General features: G+C 44.4%; 1 protein-coding gene across 1 annotated transcript in view; it reads right to left on the reverse strand.

The window, feature by feature from the left end:
• The window catches only part of ADAMTS16 (ADAM metallopeptidase with thrombospondin type 1 motif 16), a 148,689-nt gene that overhangs the window by 48,802 nt on the left and 74,259 nt on the right, over window positions 1-25,628 (reverse strand). Inside the window, exons 12-17 of the mRNA XM_077879512.1 lie at window positions 23,027-23,175; window positions 21,245-21,417; window positions 19,349-19,479; window positions 17,347-17,470; window positions 16,649-16,893; window positions 14,661-14,799 (exon numbers count right to left, since the gene is read on the reverse strand). Of these exons, the coding sequence (XP_077735638.1) occupies window positions 14,661-14,799; window positions 16,649-16,893; window positions 17,347-17,470; window positions 19,349-19,479; window positions 21,245-21,417; window positions 23,027-23,175 (961 nt within the window). The remainder of the gene's footprint in view (window positions 1-14,660; window positions 14,800-16,648; window positions 16,894-17,346; window positions 17,471-19,348; window positions 19,480-21,244; window positions 21,418-23,026; window positions 23,176-25,628) is intronic.

Consider the following 25,628-nt stretch of genomic DNA (forward strand, 5'->3'; position numbering starts at 1 on the left):
GATTATCAAACCTGAAAGGGAGGGATTGCAAGAACCCCTAATTTATAGTCATGTCAGACAGAAATGTGGGTACGGGGATGCCTGGGTGGCTCAGTGGTTGAGGGTCTGCCTTCGGCTCAGGTCATGATCCCGGGGTCCTGGGATTGAGTCCTGCATCAGGCTCCCCTCAGGGAGCCTGCTTCTCCCTCTGCCTGGGTCTCCACCTCTCTCTCTGTGTCATAGATAGATAGATAGATAGATAGATAGATAGAAAGAAAGAAAGAAAGAAAGAAAGAAAGAAAGAAAGAAAGAAATGTGGGTACGTTGGGCACCCAGTACTTGTGACTGGTGTTTTAATTGATAACAGTCTTCTGCGACGGAGCCCTTAAACCTGTAAAATCTGAGTAACTCCAGGTAGTTTGTATCAGAATTGAACTGTAGACATCCCCTTGGCCACTGGGTAATCGGTGTCTGTTGGCGCTACAAAGGCCACACACTCGGTGTCAGAAGTGTTGTGAATAGAGTTCAGATGAGGCTAGCAGTGGTTGGTGCTCATCTGTCCTGGCAAACCTTAATAGGGACACCCCTTTCCCTCTCAGAGTCTGTAGGTGTGGGCACCACATGTGGTGAGTCTGCGGACAGGGTTCCTGAAGACATATGTGTCATCCCTTGGAGCATATTTCTGGAGGGCAGAGAACATTATGCTGCCTGTCTGCATAATCCCCGTAATCCCTGTGATCTCCCTAATCCCTGTAGCATGCGTGGGTCAGTTTGTCCTCTCACTTACCAAAGAATTTTTAAGCCACTGGCTAATTTCATTACATTCAGGAACTTCTAAGCTCAGACAAGTTAATAGTGGGGCAACTAACTGCTAGCCAAAAAGTCATCAAAGTTGTAAGAGTATAGTCCTTTCTCTTTACATTACTTAGGCAACACATGAGCTGGGCACGGTTTTGGTGACTCATCAATGTACCAATACAGACCTGAAATCTGAATCCATGTTTTATGAACCTGCTTTTCCACCTGCTAACAAGGAATAAGAGACTATAAGATTAGAAAAAAGAAACAGATGTCTGTTTAAGATGTTCTGCAAAGAAACTTGGGGATTCCCTAAATTAAGCCAGTTTATCACAATGATCCAATTTATATGGCATCCTATTGAGCAACAGTACAATGTCCTAAAATTGCTAAGTTTGTTCACCCTAATGAAAAGAAAAGGAAAACTAATGTTTTCTCTTCACTTATGTGAAGAGAATTTAAAAGTCCATTTTAAAAAATTCTTTAACCAAATTCATATGACTTTTTAGGAGGTGTGATTCTATAAATAATGGCTTCTGTTTGGTTTCCTGTTTTGAAATTAAGGACGTGTGAAATCCACCCCTTCTGCTCAGGCCCCAACAAACAATCCGGCCTTATCGTTCGCTGGGGGTTCTGAGCAAGTCACAGGCTCTTGATGAAGTAAATACGAAATTTCGTTTTGCTTTAAATAGCAAAAGAAGTTTACTTTATTAAAGTGGTTGTTTTTTCTTTTTTATTTGTCTGGCTTCTCTCCTGAGTGCCTCAGTGTCAGCCAAGTGCCAGGCTTTTACCTGTTAACTGGGTAGGAGGGAAATCTGAAGCTAGTCACTCTTTAGGAACGATGTATTAAACGATATATATATATATCACCCAAAGGAACATGGGAATTTGTCTGACACATGTGCAGGTTCTGACTCTGTGGTGACTTTGGAGACTGTTCCTCTTCCTTGGTGTGGCACCACGGGCTTGTGGAGCAACCACATTGTTTGTTGTGAAGCACAGCCCCACAGATTGCAAGACTTCCTACAGGGTCCTTGGATCCCACCCACTGAATGCCAGGAGCACTCACCCCCAGTCATCAAGGCAACTAAAATGCCTGCACACATGGGGAACACACACTTCGGACATCAGCAGATAAGGAAGACCACTTAGGGCTAGGAAAATAAAGGGTGAATATGAAGCATTGCCTTGAGATATTTAGCAATTAATAGAAATAGGACAAAACAGAAGGGTTGTTAGTAGGTCTGAAAGAATTCATCTAAGAAAGTAACAATGGTGAACATGGTATAAAACAGAATTTGTGGAATGCGGCTAAAAGTAATACTCAGAGGACCATTCATGGTCTGAAATACTTACACCCATAAATAAGAATGGAAATCAATGATGTAATATGGAACAAAGAAATGAGAAGAGCATAGCTCAAGGAAGTAGAAACAATTGATGTAGCTTGAAACAGAAATCAGTGTATTAGAAAATGGAGAGATTCCAGTGTATTTGATTACAGACAAAAACTTGAAGAAGCAACTATGTTACAAAGTGGAAAATCCAAGAGCTGATCTGGGGGACAGGGTTGTCACCTCCGGCCCGTGAGACTTTAGGTTAGATCCCACAAAAGAGAGGCATGAGCATAGGATGCGGGGAGCAGAAGAGTGTCAGAGCCCCACCACCACCTCCCTGGCAGCAGCGGGCATGAGCATGTGCTTGGCAGGCATGAGGTTTGCAGAAATGCAGGCATTTTCCTGGGAATCATGTGCGCCAGTGGTGGCTTGGCTCTAATTCTAACAAAGTGATTTCTGTAATGTTCTACAACTTCCTGGTTCTTAAATAGCCAGATCGACTCTGAGAGCTAATGGTGTCTCTCTCTGACCTTTACTCCTCTACCCTGCAAGTATTTTGTAAGCAAATGATCCTTTATATTAAATATCTTCTAGTGTGACATACCTAGAATGGCTTCTGTTTTCCTGGCTAACCTGTCACTGATACACTAACTTAACGAAGAGAGTAAGGAATAAGCACAAATATGCAAAATATGAAATGAAATTAAGAGAATATCCTACACAAAAGAAATGAAGATGATTTAATGAGGGTACTTTGTTCAAATTTATAAGCATAATATTTAAAAATCTTACAGAAAAATATGGTTTTCTGAATTAGCAAAAATAATTCCAAAAGAGAGAAATAATCTATGTGGTTTAATTACCAGACAGAATGCAAAGCTGCATTGAAAACCACCTAATTCCTGAAAATGCAAGAGAGTCAGATGTTGCGAATAGGTCCTGCCACACATAAAAGAAGAAATACTGCCAATGCTAGTTAAATTATTCCAAAGCATAAAAGATAATTTTCCAACATTAAAAAAGTGCCTTTTAGCACCCAGAAGAAACTCACAACTCGATAATACTTAGTAATAATATTAATGCGAAAAGAAAGAAAAAAGAAATAGGACAGAATCAAATAACACAGAGAAAAAACCTACAACTCTAGATGTTGACTCATGGTAGGAATGGCAGGATGGTTCAATAATTGGAAAGTCAGTTAATATATTTCACCGTATTAACAGATTAGGAAGAAACATACATTTCACCCTGTATGTAATAATGTTTAGCATGTGATAAATTTAATCTCCATTTTGACAAAAACGTTAATAAAATAGGCAGCGGGTAAATATTTACTCATCAAATTTTGTATATTTGCATGAGTTTATGTGTATATGTGTATATATTTCTAGATAGAAGCAAATATAGATATTTGCGTGTTTATTTAAAAAGAGAAGCCAACATCATGGGAAACAATGCAAACATTCCCCTTATGAGACGGAATAAGGAAAGAACTTTTAATTATTAGCAGTTGAATTCAGGCGATTTTGGAGACATTGCCTGGTAAATTGGACAAGATGAGAAGAGGGAATATGAACATTATAGCAGGGAAATGACCTTGGGAGGTATGATTATGTATTTAGAAAACTCGAGAAAACAGACACGAAGGTCACTCGGTGGAGCTGCTGGGGTCAGGGAGGGACCAGAGTAAATACAGCAGGGGACCCAGGCTGAGCCGAGCCGGGAAGACACATGCACCTGCTCTGGGGGGCGGGTCCATCCCAGGGAAGGGTCCAGCATGTTGTTCCCAGCACGACACTGACAAGAGTGCAAAGTTGTGCAGCAGAAGACGCAAGACCCGGGTGGTGGAAGACGTGCGGGAAGCAGCACTCTGGGGGGAATACGAGATGCCCACTGAAGGACAGGAGGGCAGACCCAGGGTCTAGGGGGTGCTGTAGAGGCGGGAGGCGCCAGGGGAGGGCGAGGTCTCCTGACTGCAGGATGCAGGACGGAGAAGCGGGGGCTGGGGGGGAAGGGCTGCAGGCTGCAGGTGCCCCCGGGACTGCACACCGTCTCCAGGTGAGGCTGCAGGAGTGAGAGCGAGGCCGGGAGGGCAGGCGGCCCACGGCAGGAAGGGAAGGTCCTCCTCGTGCCCCTGCGTGCAGTGAAGGCCACAGGCAGCCGGAGGGAGGGCGGGGCGGGGGACAGAAAGAGCTGTTCATCCTGGGCTCGAATCTATTGGCTCAAGAATCAGAAACCCCACATTAAAAATGGGCTGTTTGCTCAACACGCTAGAAGGGCCTCCCCGACGTGGTGGACACAAATAGCGAGCACCGTAAGGAGGGAGGGGGTCACCGGGAAGCCTGGGGAGGCGCACCCAGAAAGGGCCGCACGCAGGAGAGACAGGAACGGAATGTATTAAAATGCTTGCAGCGACCTAGGGTCAGAGAGCGGTTTGTCTTTACTATCAGTTTACGGCATTTGTGGCGAAAACTAATGACAACACCTACAAATGTGGGCCTTCATGAAAATGCACATCTGTCTTGCTGACATCACAGACACTGGGCGGTGAGAGGTGGGGGCGGGGGGTCCGACCGCCCAGGCGGCCCTCACGTGACCTCCTCTTGGCCTGTAGCCTGTCCACCCCCCTGCCCTGGCCTCTCCCTCCTTCCATCTCATTCTCCCCCGAAGGCTCAGCATCGAAGCCTAAAGGGGTACCCAAGGCCCTGACATTCTGGTTTCTTTTCCATCCATCTTGCAACTGTTGATTGACAAGGGGACCCAAACCAGAAAGCTCAGGAGAAGTCCCATAAAACACGCACCTGTGCACTTGGGCACACTGTCCTTGTTTATATGGGCTGCCACACGCACACAGAAATTCCCTCCTCAGCAGAGGGCCGAGAGGGAGGCCGACTCCCACTGCACATCCCTCCACATCAGGACTCTGGGGGCCATGCCCAGACAGCACACCTAAGCCCCTGGGGAGCATCCAGGTGTTACGCGGCCCAGCCAGTTGGGAACAGGTTTAGGTGATGCTTTAAGAAATGATTTCTCACAGTTAAGTCAGAGCTGCAGCGAATCACGTGAGAGCACCTTTGCTTTGCTCAAGGACCTAGAAATCTGTGCCCATTGGCTTGGTCAGGATCAGAGTTCTTCTCTCACCCCCGACTGTTTGCCTTGACTTCTATCAGATCCCTCAGTATTTCCCCCCACGGTCTCTCCATGCGTTTCTGCCTGCGTTTCTGGGGTCTGCTCCCCATATTGCGTCCACCTGTCTGTCCCCCAGCCAGTAACCTCACCTGCAGGGAACATGGCAAAACCTAAGTGTAAAGCAAAATAAATGTTTTTTTCATGCCTATGTACAGCCTCTAGGTTGATTTATTTATTTATTTATTTATTTATTTATTTATTTATTTATTTTTAGGATTTTATTTATTTATTTGAGAGAGAGCACACTAGCACAGGGGAGCAGCAGAGAGAGAAGAGAGCAGACTCCCTGCCGAGCAGGGAGCCCCATGCGGGACTCCATCCCAGGACTCCAGGATCAAGTCCTGAGCTGAAGGCAAATGTGTCACCAGTGGAGCCACCAGGCACCCTATCTCTTGTCAAAGTACTTTCTGAAGTCTCTAATCAGAGACTCACTCACCATAATTGTAGATCACCATCAAGATCTTGGGTAGGATGTTCTTTGGACAAGGATGGGGTTACAGGTGGGTACATGTTAGAGGACAGACACTGAGATGCCAGCCTGGAAGGACAAAGGGAAGCCAGAACTCCTCTACCAAAGAGGTTTCCGAGTACCAAACAGAATGGCAATTTGGGGCATTACTGTGGAGCAAGTGGCTCCCAAATGCCAGGAGGCCTGACAGCCAACGGCCCAGGACGATGTGCTGCCTATGGTCCTGGGTGCTGGGACCGAGCTCAGCTGATGCCCTGTGGCAACAGAGTGGAGGCATGCTCCCTGCAGGAAGTGGCGAAATCAGAAGACATGTTATAGGACGCCTCTCTGCCTCTTCTTTAAGATGCTGCATCAAAGGGGCACCTGGTGGCACAGTGGTTGAGGACCTGCCTTCAGCTCTGGGTGTGATCCTGGGATCCCGGGATCGAGTCCCACATCAGGCTCCCTGCAGGAGCCTGCTTCTCCTTGTACCTGTGTCTCTCCCTCTCTCTCTGTGTCTTTCATGAATAAATAAATCCTTTAAAAAAAATTGTTGCAAAAAAAATAAAAAAAAATAAATACATAAATAAATTGTGTCAAGGACCCCAAGTCCTCTGTTTCCCAAACTGAAGCTTCCAGGCACTACCTCCTGCCCTCTGCTCACACCATTGCCCCTAGGCACTGCCTCAATGTCCTGCCTGTTGGCCTCCGTCACATTACAGCAGGAAAATGTGGGGCCACCAGGTGTGTGCGTGCACACTCACACAGGCCTGCACACGCGTGTGTGCAGAACACACACTGCTCTGAAGATGGTGACATCATCCAAAACAGGGAGGAATATGCTCTGCGTCCCTGCCTGGGGCCACGTGAAGAATAAGATCAAGAAGTAATTCCTTCTTGCTTCAAGAGTTTAGTAACCCAAACTGTCCTGTTTCTTGGCAAAGCTGTAACATTAACAGAAGAGAGTCAGGACTGACATTTGTTTGGTGAGATAGGGTGTTGAGAGCTTTACAAGTATTCTCATTTAATCCCTAAAGGAGCACATGGGGTAGATTACATTATTATCCTCATTTTTTGGGTAGGCTCACTAAGGCATAAGAGGCTTAAGTAGCTCCTAAGGTCACCAGCTTTTAAGAGGCAGGGCCTCCCCAAGATATATCACCCTTTCTAAATGCAGTCTTCACATACTTATAGATCAAAAAGTTGTTGAGATCCTGCATTTGTTTATTTGACAAATATATCCTTGGTGGCTGGTGTGGGTTGGGTATGATGCTAGATGCTGAGGACACAGCAGGTAATAAAAAGCAGAAAAAGCCTCCAACCAACCACCACTAGGCCTGTTCCGGCACAGAATCTAAACACAGAGAGGATGCAGTGAAGACATATACCTAGGTCAGGTGTCACAGGGCCACAGATATCCTGGCCTAGGAAACTGAGAGTGGTGTTAATTTGGGGTGGCAAGGACCACCACCTGCTGTCTGGGGGGTGTCCTGGAGCTCGTCATTGGTGGGTGAGCATGGCAGAGACACGCTCAGAACTCAGGCAACACAGAAACCGGGCATAAAGTCCTTTCCTCAGGCCCAAGGAAAAGTTCAGAACAATGAGAAAACTCATAGTATGAAATCAGTCCAGAAGAGACTCCAAACCAAAGAGAAATAAATCCAAGTGGTGCTCAATCCCACAGCAATGTTGGAACGATGGGATCTCGGAGGCACAATAGAAGTTCTTTTATCTTCAGGGCACTTTTTCATTTCCATGCAGTTGATGTGCCCAGGTCCTGGGCATTCTGCACAGATTGACTTGAGAACTTATATAAAATTATCCTTTCAAGTCCTGCGATGACATTTACCTCCACCTCTGCATTTTCAGAAGGAGAATTACAGCAGAAGTTTCATTGCTTTTTCACCAGGATTAAATCAGATCATGAGTCCAGGAGCAAAGGACAGGGCAGGCTGGTGGTATTGCTGGCTAGACAAGAATAGTGGCTACACTCCCAAGCCTGCAGGCTGCAAGGGCTCACCATCCATGGGGACAACATAAAACATTACAGGTCAGGTGCCCACTGCATGGCCTAGGAATGCCAATATCCCGGATAATCAAAATTGAAATGGTGAGACTCACCTGCACATCAAATCTATTTGTAGGTGGCAGGAATGCTTGAGATCTTACTTTGAAATTATTTCCCTTGCCCATCCATATAAACAAGGATAGTCAGAAAAGTGAATTTAAATATTTCGTGCTTTGAGTGTTTTTAAATTTCTGAGAATATTCAGAAATATTCAGAAATACACAAAATGCCTGAAAGCGTTTAGTATATCCAGGCTCTATTTTTACAGCAGGGTGGAGATAGTGGTGTTTCAGATTAGTTTCCTGTGGAACGAGATCTCCTTGGCCATCTAGCTGAATGTTTACTAAAACTTCGGTATTGTTTCTCTGACTAAGGACACATCTGCAGAGCAATTTCTCAACAGTGCTTATAACTGCTCAACTACTCTTCAGAAAGAAAAATCACAGGGTACACAGGAATGCAAGAACCAAACTGGCCAATATTTTCAAATGACCAAAAAAATAGATAAAAGAGGAGTGTGGCATTTAAAAGCTAATGTAAGAAAGTCAAAGGTCCTGTAACTGCCATGATCCTGTAACTGGGGAGAGCCCAGAGCTGAGTACTGCCCGTACTCAGGGTGGGGAGCGTCACGAGCAATGTGCTTGGGCTCTACTTTTACCTTCTTGCTGAAACCAGCCCTGGCCAGTTCTTTAGAAATCATTTTTAGATCTTCATACTTTGCCAAAGTAGTACCTGGAAGGGAGTATTCGGTCTTGAAGACTATGATTTTACCAAACAAACTCCAGGTTCTCTCTAATTCTAACTGTGGAATGAATTCCAGCTGTGGCCAAAGCCTTACCCTTCGTTTTGAAAGAAGAAACCAATCATTCAAGCAAAACTACATGGAAAACTAGAAAATATTCCAGAGATGAACACATGCATTCTCTTGAGAAGCATGCATCATTTCTACCGCAAGGGCTAGATATTCATGGATGTGTAATAAACAAGCACCAAAGATCCTTGAAATCAGAGGATGGAGGGGGAAGCCAGGAAACCCGAGCGGGTGAGGTCCTGGGAGCTTCTCAGAGTCTAAATGATTCCCAGGTGTGTGTGACAGCTGTACCTGGCTTGATCCCACTGAGCACATGGCATCCTAATGTGTCCCAGAGCTGAAAGGGTGGTGACAGCAGTCACTTATGGGTGGCCCGTGCTGTCCTCATGCATCACTTCTGCTCAACAAGGAACTGGCCAGGATCTGATTTCCTCGATCCACTGACCTGTCCAAAATGGCAGAGCAACATGCTGCTCATCTTGCTGTGGGTGGTCAGCATCCGTCTTCATGGTTCCCAGTCTGGTTAGCAGGGTGGGAGGTGGGGCTGGAGACCCATCCTCCCCCCACAGTAGGAGCATGGTGAGAGAAGCCTGACAGGACCCCATAAAGGGAATGTGAGGGGCTGACCCCAGACAGATGGACACTTGAACCCACTGCCCCTGACCAGGGAAGTATGCCCAAGCTGGGGAGGCTCTGGGGATGGTGAAAGGTCCCTGCTCCCTGGAAAGAGTCGCAGTTCCCCATTTCACCCTGGTTCTCTGAGCGTGCTTGGGGATACAGACGAGTGGGGGTGAACATCACAGCGCAGCGCCCCCCCCCCCACCACCACCAAGGAAGGTGCTCCTGCTCTAGGAGATGAACCTTTCCTTGGTTTCCCTCTGCTTTTTGAGGGCAAAGAAGTCAATGGAGGGTGATGCATTTTGTAATTTAGTAGAGTCTTGGATAAAGATACAGCAGGCATTTTTATGAACTCAGCTCAAAGGTAACCCAATGCAGGGAGGAAAGAGTAGAAAGTATTTCAAGTTGGTCCTGGGACCAAGAAGAACAAGGTCAACCCCTTAGTTATAGTTCAAAAAAAGAACATAGACTTTCTGCAGGATTTGGAGCATTCTAGCAAGCAAAGGAAGGACAGGGCCGATCTAATGTGGAGCAGTGGCTGTGAAAAGAGGGTGATGTCAGCCGATGAGGTGAGTGAGTGGACTGACGGCACGACTGTACCCAGGAGCAGTCTCAGGAGAATGCTTGTGTTTCCGAGGACAGAGACAGTAGACCTCATCTTTCCTTACAGTCTCCTATCTCAACATAATGCCTCTCATGTTTAAGGAAGAACGGCTGGATTGAAGTCCTCCCTTCCTTGGTTGAGTTGTGCGGATGTGCCCTGTTTCTCTGGCTACGATGCTGCAAAGGCACTGAATACTTTTCATATGAAGTAACAGTCCTGTTAATATTTCACTGGTCAATTCAAAGATGGGAAATTAAGCAAAAAGTCTCTGTATTCTCCCTACCTGACTTTAAGAAGTTTGAGATTCAGATCTGTGCCCGCAAATATTTGCTGACTCAACAAGTGAAGGAATAAACGAGTGGTTTGATATCAACAAGATAAGGGCAAGGTTGCTAATGATCTCTTTCCATTTTATAAACTTGATTGCTAAACCAATAAAGTTTATGCCTTAGAATATGGGTAGATGGTAAAGACAATATTATTAGAAAAATATAAGAAAAGTTGGTTTATGGCCATTTTTAAGATGTGTCTGAGAAATTATTTTTTAAGATTTTATTTATTTGAGAAAGAGAGAGAGAGAGAGAAAGAGAGAATGTGCACACGAGCTGGGGGAGGGGCAGAAGGAGAGGATCTCAAACAGACTCTGTGCTGAGCGTGGAGCCTGACATGGGGCTCAGTCTCACAACCCTGAGATCATGACCTGAGCCAGGATCAAGAGTTGGACGCTCAATGGACCGAGCCACCCAGTCACCCATAAGATTTGATGAGAAATTTTCATTGTGAATCTGATCAATATTTTCACTTAAATGGAAAGCATTATCCCCAGACATTGCACAGAGCACACTGGAAAGTTTAGAACATAGCAATAAGTCAAATTTTAATAAGCATTTCACTTGGAAGTAAATCAGTGGTCTGAGATTAGTTATTTGAAATGCAGTGAACCAACTGGATCAGAGGCTGATTTTTTAAAATTACAGCCTTTACCCTGGAAACAAGAGTCTAGTGACATCATTACCATGTGAAAGAAGTGCCCACCTGAGAGTCAGACATCCTCAGCTAAGCCAGTTCCTCTGCTAACGGCACTCCTGGCTTCCTGTCTCCCTGGCTAAGCCCTGACCCCTCACCGATGCCCACACTGTCTCAGAGTACAGTCAAGACACCCCTATGCAGGAACATTGAAATAAAAAATGTGATTATACTATAAAAGCGAATAGAAAGGAAAAAGGAGCAGAGGAAGCTTGGTAGAATGGGGGATGAATGGCCAGACCTGCCCAGTGTCTGTTAGGAAATTTTCCAGAGAGAAATGACCCCGTTAGAATAGAAAAGGAAATGGGACCTCTTTTAAAAACAAAACAAAAAAAGCATTGTTTCCTCCGCTGATGCCACGTACTGTTTCTTGAGTGAAACAAGAGGTGGAGGAGTTTCCAAGTGTCCTTCCCAGCTCATGAATTCCCTAACTGGGTCACTTAAAAGATCCCCTTATAGACATTAAGTTCAGATGGAGATAACTAAGAAAAGTGTGGTTTAAAAGGTTCGCAATCCAGGATGTCGGGAGGTCTGTGCAACTAAATAAAGGTCTTGAAAACACAACACGTGCAGATAAGATGAAAATGGTGCCCATACCTCCCCTCTGCCCTGGTTGGGCATTCCCAGGTTTTGAATGTTGGGAGATGCGGTGACCAAAGCCCCCAACAAAGGAAGATGGGGATCGAGTGCTCTTTCTATCAGATTCACTGGTGAATTCAGTTATTTTCTCACAAAACTGAAAGCATGAGAACAGATTCATTTTGAATTGTCTGCCTCCACTGTTAATCATCCAGACAGTTAGATGTGCTATTTTCAGATAATGCAGAATTTAAATAACCTGGCCTACCTTTGAGAAGTGAGAGGCCCCAGTAGCATAGAATTAATGAAACATTGTATAAACTCAAAGTAACTAAGGATTTATCTGCGGAAGATATGTGTCATCAGATATCACCAAATCCGACAATACCAAAGTTCAGAAAGGTCCAAAAAGTGAATTCTGGTCACTTGTTTCATCAAGACAACAATTTATGATCAAGTTTGGGGAGCTAAAGGCCCCTACCTCAGAATAAATCACTGGCATTAATCCTTGACGAATAACCATGTGCTTTCAGACTGTTGAGGGAGGTCTGACAAGTCCACTGAACATGGATCACTTGCCAGGACTGAACAGGACAAAGCCTTGACCTCCAAGTCATCAGGAAATGAAGGGCTGTCTGGTCCATGAGGGGCCTCCTACTCACTGGCTTTCAGGCTTATGTTCAAGGGACCATAGTTCCCATCAGTCAGCACATGCTCCATTATGAAGGGAAGACCAGAGTGAAATCACACTGTGCTTCCTGGATAGAAAAAGCTTTGTTAAAGGATTAGAACAGACACCAGCCTATGAGAACATGTATGGTTGGGACTTTGGCCATGGTGGGAGGGATATGGGATCAGTAAGACCTATTTAAATCCACGATGGGTTGTCTGGGACAATTCCTGAAACTTCTGAGTCTATGGTTTCTACAGAATGAGGGGAGATAATACCAAGACCTTTGATACACTAATAATGATTGCTTCCAGGCACTGATTCTCAGAACATCTTCAAGCTTCAAGGACTTGAAAGGCTGTTGCAAAGATTTTGTGGCTGGTGCCCTCCTGCAGCCCAGAGCTGCCTCACACTGCAGGTTTCCATAAGACCATGTAGGTGACAACACACAGTAGGTGCTCAATAAATGGCGACAGCGTTTTTGTCACTGTCCTCTTGCTTCTCTTGAGAATTAATCCTGGGGCATTGAAAGAACAGGAGACTGAAGGCATGCTTTATCATTTTATGGAAACAGGAGAGGGTCCAGTTTTACCCTGTCTGAGGGTTCCCATGTGGCCAGTGAGGGGTACTTGGAGTACATGCTGAGTCTCAGGACCCAGGCAGGTTGGGTTTCTACCAGGAAGACTCTCAGAGGAACCACATCCTACACAAGGTGGTGAAGGACAGGTATCCTCTGCTCCATCTACGACGAACCCTAATTTCTCATCAGTTTTCCACCCAAGCACATTCACTGACTCTATAAAGCAATTCTTCTAGCAAATGATTATAGAATACGTTTGAGGTTGATTTCCTCTAGAAACCTCAACCTGAGAATTATTCCTTAGGGATAATTAGGTGATTTGCAAGTACACTAATCACACATTCAGTCTCTTCAGGAACCTAAGACAAGTAACTTGGTAACAGCTGAGAAAACCAAGCATTGCTCAGAATGCCTGACACACAAACAGGAAACATGTGGGAAGCTGTCATAAAGAAACAGAGGTATGGAACCGCCATCCTCTGTGGACGTTCCCATGCAATTCCTTATATTTTTTCTACCAAATAGAAATGCACAAAAAAGAGTTCTGAAGATCACAATGTCCTTACACAAATATAAAGCTTTGTGATTTAGTTGTTTTAATCAGACTCTATTAGATATCCCTAAATAGGGATGGATAAAATAAACTATATTTAATATAATCTGTGAAGGCATGAGGGGTGGTTGTAAGATCAGAAGACAAAGGGAAGAGAAGCAAGTATGATTAGAAATTAATTTTCCCACATCATGCACAGAGGATGCCTATGAACATGGTTCTGTTCCTTCGCTCCCTGAATGGTGGCACATGGCATCTCGTCTGGCCCCATCCCCAGCGAGGGGGCCACATGTACTCTTCTCTATTTTGTAATTAGAGCCATTTGCTTGCTCTCCTTGTGTGTAGAAGGGAATAATATTTTTCCTCAGAAAGCTCTTCATGTCAGAATTTAAATAAGATTTCAATATTTTCTTCTTAGTTAATAATGGAAAGAGTTAGTGTATGTCAAGCACGTTAGTGTTAACTGTCCACACTATGTTTTTTTGTTAATCTTTGTTTTTCTCTATTTCTTTTATGTCTTTTATTAGAACAACTATTAAGAATATATGAATTTATTTTTACGTTTTCTTCTAAATTCTTCATGCAAGTCTCCATTTTGTGTATCCTTTTTTACTTAAATATATAACTGTCTAAATTTATTTCTTAATTATAAAAAACTGGAATTCACAAAGCTGAAATCTATATGTCCATATAAAAACTTACCTGTTTTCTAAATATCAAATCGAACTGAGTATTGTGTTTCTAAATTTGAAAACTTTACTTGCCCCCCATTGTCAGATAGTGTATCTGGCTCTGGCTGAGAATGTTCCTGTAGTGAACTAACTCTATCAATTTAGGTATTCTTATGGTCAAATTCTTACAGTATTAAGATGACCAAGCCATTGACTGTCATGTGTAATTCTTCTCTCTGACATGCTGTTTCTAGTCATTTCCACAGCAATTTGCATAAAACTCCTAGTTTTCTGGGTAAATTTCAATATACGATTTCATAGTAAATCTTTTGGGCAAGACCATTGGACAAAAACCTCAGTCTGGATCACAATATTTTCAACGTAAGCTTCTATTTCTCATCACCAACATGATACATATAATAATTTGAGTGCCTTTCATTTCAATAATCTCAAATAACAAAAGTACTCTTTATCAAATCTTCCCTTAGGTGGAAAGTAGAAACCAATTCAGTACATGACTTCCTCAGAGCCACATGCTGACGTAGATGGATCAGAGAAGGTAAGCCAGGCCTCTGAGTGACATACAGAGCCACTGCTTCCTGCCCTCCCTCTGGAGATGGGCTACCTGCCAGGATGTGATGAGGACCCAGGAGTGCAGTGTGCCCATGGCCCGAATGTACCCAAGACCTTTGGTGCCCACCACTGAGGGATGCGTGAGAAGTCACCTACCCCCTCCACAGGACACGGAGCACTCGGAGCGAATGATGGCCCACGTGTAGCGAGGCTGGGCACTGGGCTTCTTCTCACCCCGCAGCCGAGGCACTGAGTATTCCCAGGCAACACCCGGGTTCCTTCCCTGAAACAGAAGCTGTAAAATAAAATTTAAAAAAAGGCGGGGGTGGGGGTGGGGAATAGAACAAGTTAAAATGGAACTGATAAATATAAGCTAGTTTTTAAATAATACTTAAACAACAATAGCATCTACAATGATAAATACTGTCCCTCCTCCAAAATTTATATGGATTTCCTAAACAGAAGTGAGCTGTCAATGAGAATCAAACACATCTAGAAAAATGTAGATATTTGACACTTTCCCCTTACATGTATTATATTCCTCCATGCAAGCCTTCGAACACCTTTGTGACCTAACTCAAGTATTTGGTTATTTCCCCCCAGTGTCTCCTTGGGATCCCCCACAAATCCTGTCCATCTGAGTGACTCAGAAAGCGATGCCTATAAAGTACTGTCCCGCTTCCTATGAGTTCCAAGCAACCCAGGACTTGTGAGTGGATATCACCCATGCCACCATCAAAGCCAAGTCAGAGGACTTGCTGGTGTGACTGGATGCAGAAGTCTTTTGCCAACTGGCATGCACCCTGTGGCTCCAGGAGAAAAACATCTTCTCAGTAAAGATCTGTCAGGTTGCACCTGTCCATGAGCTGCAGCTTAGCACCTTGCATTTGGACTCTTTACCTCCTAATATGAAACCCAATCATATGGACCAGCTCCCTTTTCACTCATGAAGGCAGAGGATCCACTAATCTCAGCAAGAAGGCTTTTTATTCTGGAAACCTCACAATTAGTCCATTGATAGAAATCCCACCTCTGAGTCTTAGAGCCTTCATTGGTCTGGATGTGATGGGCCAGTGGGTAAAGACACCAGCCCTTCCCTGATCACCTGGCACCATATTCCCCTCCCCAAAAACACAGCTCAAGTGTTCATTGATGAAGATGTTCCAGAGATAGGAGTGAGCCCAGACAGGTGGCTGCATGGTGAGGCCACAAGATGCTCTCCTGCCTGACATCCTGAGCCTTTGCAACTCTTCTTCCAACCAGAACAGTTCCCATCAAGCCATGCTCATATTCTCACTTGGCCTGTCTCTTCTCCCATGGGATTATTCAAGCTAAAGCTTGAGATTGTGGGAGAGAAATAATAAGGGCAGGAATTCAAGGTGAATGCATTTATAACAAGGTGAAGAGAATAGCTTGGGATCAGGAGGGGAGACCCTCTGGAAAGCATCTCCCAGAAAGATACCCGAGAGTGGGGTGGAGGGGAAGGTCTGGGTGGCTCACATCTGCAGACCCGTTGTGGGCTGATGGGGTAACTTTTGAACCAAGTACTTGAACGGTGCACAGAAATACAAAACGGTAAGGAGTCAGCATATCCAGTGCCTGCCACCTCATCTGCCCAGTCCCATGGGGACAAATTACATGGTAGGAAGAGCCTGACTGCAGGTTGTGAGCCTCTGGGGTCATGGGTAGAGAACAGAAGAGCATGGGTTAGGAGGTGGTTGTGCAACCCCTTCCCCGCACACTGGGGCCCATGGACGTCACAGAGGGGACTTTGCTTCTGGGTGCTCGTCTTGCTCCCATTCCATAGGATTCCATGGAAGGCTGATCCCAGCCAACACACCGACAAAGGCAGAGCCCCCAACAGTGCCAGCTTCTCACAGCCACAGAGCTTACAGGACAGGGGCAGACTTTTGTAAAAATCGACCCATAAAGAACCCAAAATAGGAGCTTCACGATATGCATCGATATAAATTTGATTAGGCACGAGGCCACCATCCCATTCAATGTATCCATTACTCTTGTTTCTGAGACGTCACCAAATTATAATTATTTTGCACCTTTCAAATTATGCCAATAGCCCTCAACCTGCAAGGATGCCAGAAGACCCCACATCCCAGCCCAAAGATTAGAAGGCTGGAGTCTACCTCCACGACCAGGGTCTCGTTGGTTGGCCCAGAAGAGGTTAAGCTCTCCGGCTCGTGGGAGGACCGTCTGTAGTCAAACGTGGTGCCTGAAAACTTGTACCGGCCAGGCCAGTCCACCGTCCAGTGCCCGTTCAGGTAGTATTTTTTGAGGGCATTGCGCACGCAGATGTAGGAGGTAGACACGTTCATTTCGTGGATGCGAATACTCCGGGCTCCAGAAGGAATGGTGACCATCTGATAATACTCTGCATTAAAGGAAACGAGCTAGGAGAATGCAGTATCTCATTCAATAATGCTGCAGCAAAATCCCCGCGCACCTGGGGTTCCCTGCAGCTAAAACCTGAGAATCCACCTCGGGACCGGGACCGAGGAGAAGCTCTGGTTTGGTGGTGAGTTCCATTAGGTCTTTAAGTGACTTCTTTTCTTTTCTTTTCTTTTTTTCTAATTGGAGCACAGCTATTGTAATTTTCACCGTTTCTAAGAACCATTTGAATTGGTTGAATTGAATCTAAGAACCTAGCAACCACTTCCCATCAAAAGGAAAGGCTTGGCAAGCAAAGCGGGGAAGGAGATTGTGTAGGTCTTTTCAGGACCCTTTAGGATACAGTTTCCACTGCACCTCAAGGCTTCCTGCCAGAAAGTTCTACTTTCCATCCATCCTCTCCATGCAACACCTGCAGGCAGCTCCGCATACTCACGGTTGGCGCCGTGGTGCTTGGCGTAGAGCCCCTTGTGCGTCGTGCAGTCTGAGTTATTGCCCCTGCACACACCACAGGAGTCTTCAACAGCATCAGATCCCAGGACATTGTCACATCCAACTCTCTGGGGGACCGGGGTCACATGTCATTCGTGAAAGAAAAGACGACAAGGGCGAAGTCACAAACCTCCAGTGAGAAACCTCCCCTCTACAGCAGAGCATCTCATCAACACAGGCTAGTTCACAAATATTTATTGGATACCATATATGTGCACAGCGAGGCTGTAACTCGACTCTCAGATCCGAAGTAGGAAGCCCTGACACCCGTTCTCCTCAGCACTGCTACGCCACCTCGGTATCTGGAGCCCTAAAGGAAATCTATCAGATTGTCAGGCTGGAGACAGCAGCGCATTTCGGACCGACACAAAGCTCTTTGTCCTAGAAATGACAAGCCATGTGTCCTCAGGAGAGTCCACTGGACCATGCTGCGTGCAAGGCAGAGAAATAACACATGCCTGTGGGAATTATTCCCAGCCGTGAATTATGTAACGGGCATCTTTGTTTACTGTCTCAGAATTTAAGGAGCTCTTCATAATGTCTACGGTGCCCACTAGTGTTACACTTCCTAACAAATCGTTTAGCACACACCAGTAAAAAATCCATTCAGAAAGGAAGTAACCATAGCCCTCAATCCCTTGCTTGGGATCCTGAGGGCCGGATGCATTTCAGAACTCTGTCTTTTGGGATGTTAGGAAGGTAATTACCATATTATGCACATAATGTGAGAGTCCCAGCAGGGCCCAGGGCAGCTCCCATAATAAAACACATAAGTGAGGTTTCTATGGCAAAATGCGAACATCATCACTCTAAACGAATTAAATAAAAGTGACAAATGGTCTCCTACCAGTCCAGGGCAGGTTTTGGCAGGTGGACAAATTCAGGGCAGCTTATATTGTGCTGCCCAATAAACCTGTCTGATAGCTTTTTTGGGATTTCAGAACTACACATAAGGGACTGTGACACTGTGTCATTAAGAATACCTGAAAATAATGAAATATTTAACAAGTCCAACTAGTAAATCGATAAAATGGACAGAGATTCGAGCATTTTAAAGCTGAAAAGAGGAACGCAGTCGATCTTCACCTACTAGTGTAAAGGATGGCACTGCGTGTCTCAGGGATGACCCAACTCTACCCCTGTCATCCGGCTAAGAGGAAGCTAGAATGAAGACCCAGGCCCTTGCACGCGTGGGTAGTAAGCACACTGAGTAACTTTGAGTGAAAAGCCATCATTCACGTGCAGCATCTGCGGCCTGGTGAGGCTTTCACTTTCTGCCTAGAACAGACTTCCTTCCCCGGCTCAGCTCCGTGTGCGGTGGCAGGCCCAGCGCTCTGGGGCCACCCAGCCGCCACATCTGTCTTCCAAGTCCCTCCACCCAGGAGACCCCTGCACCATGCAAAGTGGTCTCTGTGCTCAAAGCTGACCCCCATTCATCTATCATGGGTGCTGCAGCTCGCGCTACTGCAGGCTGACCTGGCCAATCTGCTCTTTCCCCTTCCCAGGCCCTGATCCCTCCACAAGTGAGGACAAAAACCCTCTGAGCGCCCCTTCTGGCTCTCTCACTCACTTGCCTCGGGCACTCTGATGCAGGAGTCAGGTCCTACCAGCTCACACCTCCTCGCAGGCCCCTGTTCCCAGCCTGCTCCCCCAAACCCCTCTGCTACTCGGGCTTCCAGATCTAGCTCAGAAGCTCCCAGATCTGCATCCAGGAAGGAGTGAGATGTCTCCTGCTCCCCAGCCTCTGCTCGCACCTCTACTGCAAGGAACCCCCAGGGGCCTCGGGGGGGGGGGGGTTCTGGCTTCCCCTCCCCACCCCAGCTGGCTGTGAGAAGGAGGGAGAGGGCAGGATTTAAATGTCTGGTGTCTTTGGCCCCTTAGACGACGCCTGGCACAAAGCAGACTGTCTGGAGACGTGTGTGGAACAAATGAACGATCATTATTACCTCACATATCCCATCTATACAAACATTACGGCTATCCTCCGAGCATGGAGTCCCATCTTTGACTTTATTTGACAAAGAAAAGAAGAAATCAAATCCTTCTGCGATACAGTAGAGTTTGCATAAGTGCTGATCTTAAAAAGAAATACACACACAAACACAAATAAGAAAGATACTTAAGCTCTGATCATTTCCGCTCTAAATTTCAGATAGACTACTTAAAGTTTTTTTTAATTAATTTTTTTTTGCCCATAAAATAACTCCCACACAATATTCATTGCAAAGACATTTTTCTACGGTTGTCTCACGAGGCTCAGGGTTCCTTCCCCTTTTTCATTCCTATAAGGCGTCACTATTAGTTTTTACTTTGCTGTGTCCTTTCCTGTCCTTGTTCTTTACCCACTGGTTGGCACATAGTAGGCATTCAATAAATATTTGTTGACTTGAACTACAGCATGACTGTTCAACTATCTTAACTAGTATGATTGACTACTCTCTTGTAGAAATGCAAAAGGTCGTTACCATTTGGTAGCAATATACAAAATTCTCACAAATAAAATGTAAAAAAAGAATTCAAATAATCACCAAATTTCGTAATAGCTAATGCATTTGATGAAATATATATTTTTGGAACTATAAAAGGAGTAACTTTTAGATAAAATCTCCAGAGGATAAATTTCCTATAAATAAGATTGTCAAAAAACACTGATACATGGAGAATATAGACATCATTGTACACTTAAGCATGGCAGACCAAGTTGGCTTCCTCTCTTGATAATCTATTTCAAAGATTTTATGAGCTACATAATTTATATGGACTTTCATAGAAACTTATTTCCCTTCCTTCTTAGTAAAGAAGGGAAGAGTTAATGATGAAAATATCCTCTGCCTTAGGAATTTTTATGGGCTCACATCTCATCTACAAATATTTTTGTTTATAGTACAATATGAGATCTAAATGGATAACCCTAAGAATCAAGTTGAGTATGTGTTTCCAACATTAATGTATTTATTTCCTGAGATTGTGAAGTCAGGAGTAACTCCCATATTTTGACCTTATTTTAAAGTCCTTTCTCCTTTTTCTCCTGCCTACTTATTTCTCACTGACTCAAATTTTACTGGGTTTAGCAATTAAAAACACAACTAAAAATGCTTTGTGTGAAACTCCTTAAAATTTTCCTTTGAGAATGTACTGATTTCATAAAGCTCTTACCATGAAAACATTACGTCCATTGGGCTGGGGAAGGGTAATGTCAGGTGAGATTTATGTATTTCTTAAGTGTTGCTTGGACAGTATTCCCAGTTTCAAAGAGTGAGATGACTAGCTGTTCTTTGAATTTCTCCTTAAATTATGCCCATTGAGCCACTAAATCCAAGTTATTTTAATCTTAAGAATAATACATCTTCCTCTCAACCTGGAGAGCACATTCTGACATAAACTACAGATAAACTTCTTGGTTTAGATCAAGACTTTTGAAAATAGTATACTTGAAGATTATCTGATTTTCAAAAAGATTCTAAACTTTTCCTCCCATTCTTTGGCCATTTTAAGTGTTCAATGGGTGATATCCTTATAGCAATATCACCATCAACTTCTGTGATTTGTAACTGGGAAAACATTGATCCATTATCAATAAATCATCTGTTTTGAACATTTTATCACTTCTTTGAAGCTCTTACTGTATTATGCACACACTCTCCATTTGCCTGTTAATTTCTGACCATACAGCTGGTCAAGTTTAGACAAGAAGCCAGTGGCCATGGGGCAGACAGAAGAGCCTGTGACCTCACACAGCGATATGATTTACCCAAATACCACACTTAAGATCGTGTAATTCTTTAAAGCGAAAAGATAACAAAGCACGAGGCTGTCACTAGAAAGAAGGATTTAAGATTTACCTTCCACTTGGGTGTATGGCTTCCACTTGTAGTGCCAACCTCGGAACCGTTTGCCATTGTACTCGGCACACTGAGCCGCGCGGAAGTCAACACTATTGTGGGGACATTTCTGATTGTTGCAAAGCCTCAGAGTACGAGTTGAGCCCTCACAAAACTTCCCTCCATGCGATGGTCTGGAACATATATTTTGCAGTTAGAAACCTTGTATTTTGGGGTAACTGGGTGACGAGCATTTAAGGAGGGCACGTGATGTGATGAGCACTAGTTATCTTGTATGTTGGCAAATTGAATTTAAATAAAGAAAAAGAAAAAGAAACCTTGCATTTAATAGCTACTCTTCCCTCCCTGGAAATTAGGCTTTTTGGAGAGATGAGCAGATCCTGTTAAATTGCACACAGTGACCAAGGAAGAAAAGTGCACTTCCAAGGGACACTGACACCTTCTTACCTATTAACGATATGGGAGGTATTATTTACAATGTCAGTAGGGCAAGTTTCCATGTGGAAGTGGGTTTGCCTGCATCTGTTCACTGCCACCTCCCAGCACCCCTCCAGAAGGCAGGGGGACATTGCGGTTCTCTTTGCTCCTCAGAGGTGGGACCCCTAAGCCAGGGTGGCTCTCCCAGGACTGCATAGTTGATGGAAGGCAGAGCTGAGATTGATACTCAAATATTTTGCCTTGCTTTCTAGATGGCAGCTTCTTTCTTACTACCAGCTTCCCTGCAGTAAGGCCAGGACACCAGATCAGAAGAGTAGAACCTGTTACCTTCCACTGGTTGGTGCAAAGAACCCCTGCTTACCACCCTGGAATCCATGTGGACACACAGGGAAAGGACATCCTCTTGACGCAAGGGACTTAATGGGTGTCACACATTAGAGACAGGGCTAAGGAGCTGTGATATTACTCATGTTTTAAACAAACTGAGGTATAAAAGGAGGATCTGGAAACACCCCCACCCCACTGCACTGGGGATTCCTTCTGACTGTGTTTTCTCACAGAAGGCCACAACTAAACCACATGTTGCAAAGGTTAAGATAGTTGATGAAAAGCCAAGCATTTTGCTTTATTTCACATCAAAAAATGGTTCTCACTGATTCTTACTCATTTGTGTTCTCTATGCTTTTCTGATTTATTTGCTTATTTTAGGCAGACACTTGGTATTTCACATAAATGTGGTTAAAATCCATTTCCTGAATGTTGCTGCTCGGTCCAGTAGTTTTAAGCATCTTAAACTATACCAAGGAGATGTCATTGTTTGAGAAATACTTCATAGAATGACTTCCCTACATAGTGATCCTTTTAAAAAAAAATTCCAGTATAGTTAACATATAATGTCATATTAGTTTCAGGTGTACAATGTAGTGATTCAACACTTCCATAACACTGGGTGCTCATCAAGACAGGTGCCCTCCTTCATCCTCATCACTTATTTCCCTTGGCTTCCCACTTATTTCCCTTGGCTTCCTCCCCTCTGGTGACCACCACTATGTTCTCTGGAGTTAAGAGTCTGTTTCTTGCTCACTCTTTTTCTCTTATTTTCCCCCTTTTGTTATTTCTTAAATTCTACATATGAGTAAGATCATATGGTATTTCTCTTTGTTGGACTGACTTACTTCATTCATCATAATGTCCTCTAGCTCCATCCCTGTGGTTATACCTACTCCCTGATTCTCCAGTACCATGTGACGTACAGATGAATATCACTGAGCTGAGGTACACAGTCTGCTGGGAAGGTTCACGGCGTAGAAATCACTTGTGAGGAGGAAGTGCAGACATGCTTACTTGGGATTTGTGCACAGGCGGTCTCTGTGAGACACCCCTCCTCCGCAGGTTCTGGAGCAAGGGGACCAGGAAGACCAGTCTGACCAATGGCCATGGGTGGGCTTGGGGCCTTCATCGCCGTACTTCACACACTGTCCTCCACGGCACCACTGAAAGTTAAAAAAATAAAATAAAAAAATAAAAAAATAAAAAAAAAAAAAGGTTGCCATGACTCACAGGTGGATAGGCAGGTCCATGGCTGCCATGATACTCAGCCGTGGGGAGTTGGGTTGGACAGGCAGACATCAAAAGCCCACTTCTGTGTAGCACATCATACCAGTACAGTTAATGTAGCTTTTTTCTTCTTTCCAAACCTAGATTGGCTCTATAAATCCCCCCAGAGGAAGATACAGAGAAGAATCATTTTCTAACATCTGAGCTGCTGGAATTCAGCACATTTAATTAAGTAGTGTTGTACAGACTTTCAGTCTGATTGTTGAGCTCTCCAGTGAGTGAACTCCAGCCTCCCTGGAACAACGTGCTTTTCATAGCTCTTTGAGAACAGACAGAGTCTTGGGTAGAAAAGTCCAGCTGGAGGCTCCATGTGACTCAACACCTTGTCATTTCTGGCTGGTGCTCTGCGCCTTCACTCCCAAGCACCTGGGCTCGGAGCCTGGAGCCTGGAGGTTGTTAGTGGATGCACATCAGGGGTCACACTGCTTTCCAAGGAGATAAAACAGCCCACACAGGAGCTCCATCTGCCCCTAACAGGCTGAAGATGCTATCAGCTCTCCTTTCTCAAGAGGAGTGCTTGTCAATGCTAGTTCACACTAAAAGCCATGTGTTTTCTTCTCTGCCATCACATGTAAAGGGTACACAACATCTAATGTTGTGTTCAGTTGTGCTGGCTTTCTATACATGGTTTGGTGTAGACTTCAACATCTTTGGGCCATCTGTTGAGAGGAGAAAAGGCAGTTGCTTGTCCCTTGCTGCTGGCCTGCATGGAGGAACAGAGCCTGGCCTGAGGGATGTAGCTGAGGGATGGGGTGAGGGTGAGGGATGGGGTGAGGTCTCCTCTTGTCTGTCTCTAAGATTAGGGCCACCAGATTTGTTCTGGGAGAAAAGATAGGGCTTTACAAGAGGAAGGTAATAATACTTCAATCATTATTTGTGGTGTTGGGTGAAAACACATCACATTGTGGGTATTTGACCATTGTTGTCACACAGAAATGGCCATTATAAATGGTTTGATTTAATATAATTTAAGGAAGAAAAATTAAACACCAGTGATTCTGAGGATGAAAGAATCTTCTCAATTCTTTCCAAGAAGAAAAAAAAAAAAAAGTTTCTCTTTTGTTACATCCTGCCCACAACCCCAGGTGATAGAACCAAGTCCTGGAGTCCCCCTGACACCCTCGGCTCAATGAGGGGTGTGCAGGTGACAGCAGAGCTCTGTTCCTTGGTGGGCTGATGAGTCCAAGGAGACAGCTGGATCTTAGCAAACCAGGGTTCAGTTCCTTGGGACTTTGGGCAGGGTCCTGGGACAAAGAGGGACAAGGACTGTGTCTGTTGTGACTGTTTTGTCCCATTTAAAGAATCATCTGGTCAGAGCTTTCTAATACAGTAGAAAGAAAATGGGAAAGCAGGACCTCACAAGTTGAAAACTCAGAAAATATTTCCAGGTTTTGAAATCACTTGAAATAATTCTTCTTTTATGGCTATGATTAAGCCAACGAGTTGGTTAAATTTTTTTTTGTATATTTTTTTTTTATTGGAGTTCGATTTGCCAAGAGTTGGTTAAATTGATTTTGCTTTGGTATTTAAGGATTACTTTAAGAAAATGTGGTTTAATTTTGTTTTAAAATTACTCAAAATATTTACCTTTTTTTTCAAAATTTATGGTTTATTCTGTTTATTTTTTTAAAGATTTATTTTTATTTATTTATGATAGACATAGAGAGAGAGAGAGGCAGAGAGAGAAGCAGGCTCCGTGCCGGGAGCCCGACGCGGGACTTGATCCCAAGACTCCAGGATCGCGCCCTGGGCCAAAGGCAGGCACGAAACCACTGAGCCACCCAGGGATCCCCTATTCTGTTTATTTTTTAATGTAAGACAATAATTTTATAGATCACTATTTCCTTTTCTTTGGTAAGTCATAGTACACTACACATGTTCTTTCATCCTGCTTCTCCACTTAGCAGTGTGTCTGGAGATTATCTCTTGGAAGCGTGTAGACAGCTTTCTCATTCTGTATTTGGTGTTTTGCCCTCTTCATGGACATCTGCATGGTTTCTGGTCTTTGGCTGTCAAAATTCGTGCTGCAGTTAGCAGCCTCACCAATGCAACTTCTGTTGTTTGTGTCAGTGTATCCTCAAATGACTATCCTTTTAAATGCCATTTTAAAAAGTCTTTCTGAAAATCTGAGGAGAAAGCATGTATCATATCTCCCATGGAGGTTGAGGGGGACGCGTGGGTGCAGGCAGACACAGACCCGTAAACACACTCACTCGCATGCACATGCGACCTGGACTATAATTCCACATGAATCACCTGTGGATCCCAGCATGAGCAGGTCAGGGGAAGAGACTGTTAAATAGACATAAGACATTTCCACTGAAACATC

This window comes from Canis aureus, chromosome 31 (assembly GCF_053574225.1).
Source record: "Canis aureus isolate CA01 chromosome 31, VMU_Caureus_v.1.0, whole genome shotgun sequence".
NCBI classification, from domain to species: Eukaryota; Metazoa; Chordata; class Mammalia; order Carnivora; family Canidae; genus Canis; species Canis aureus.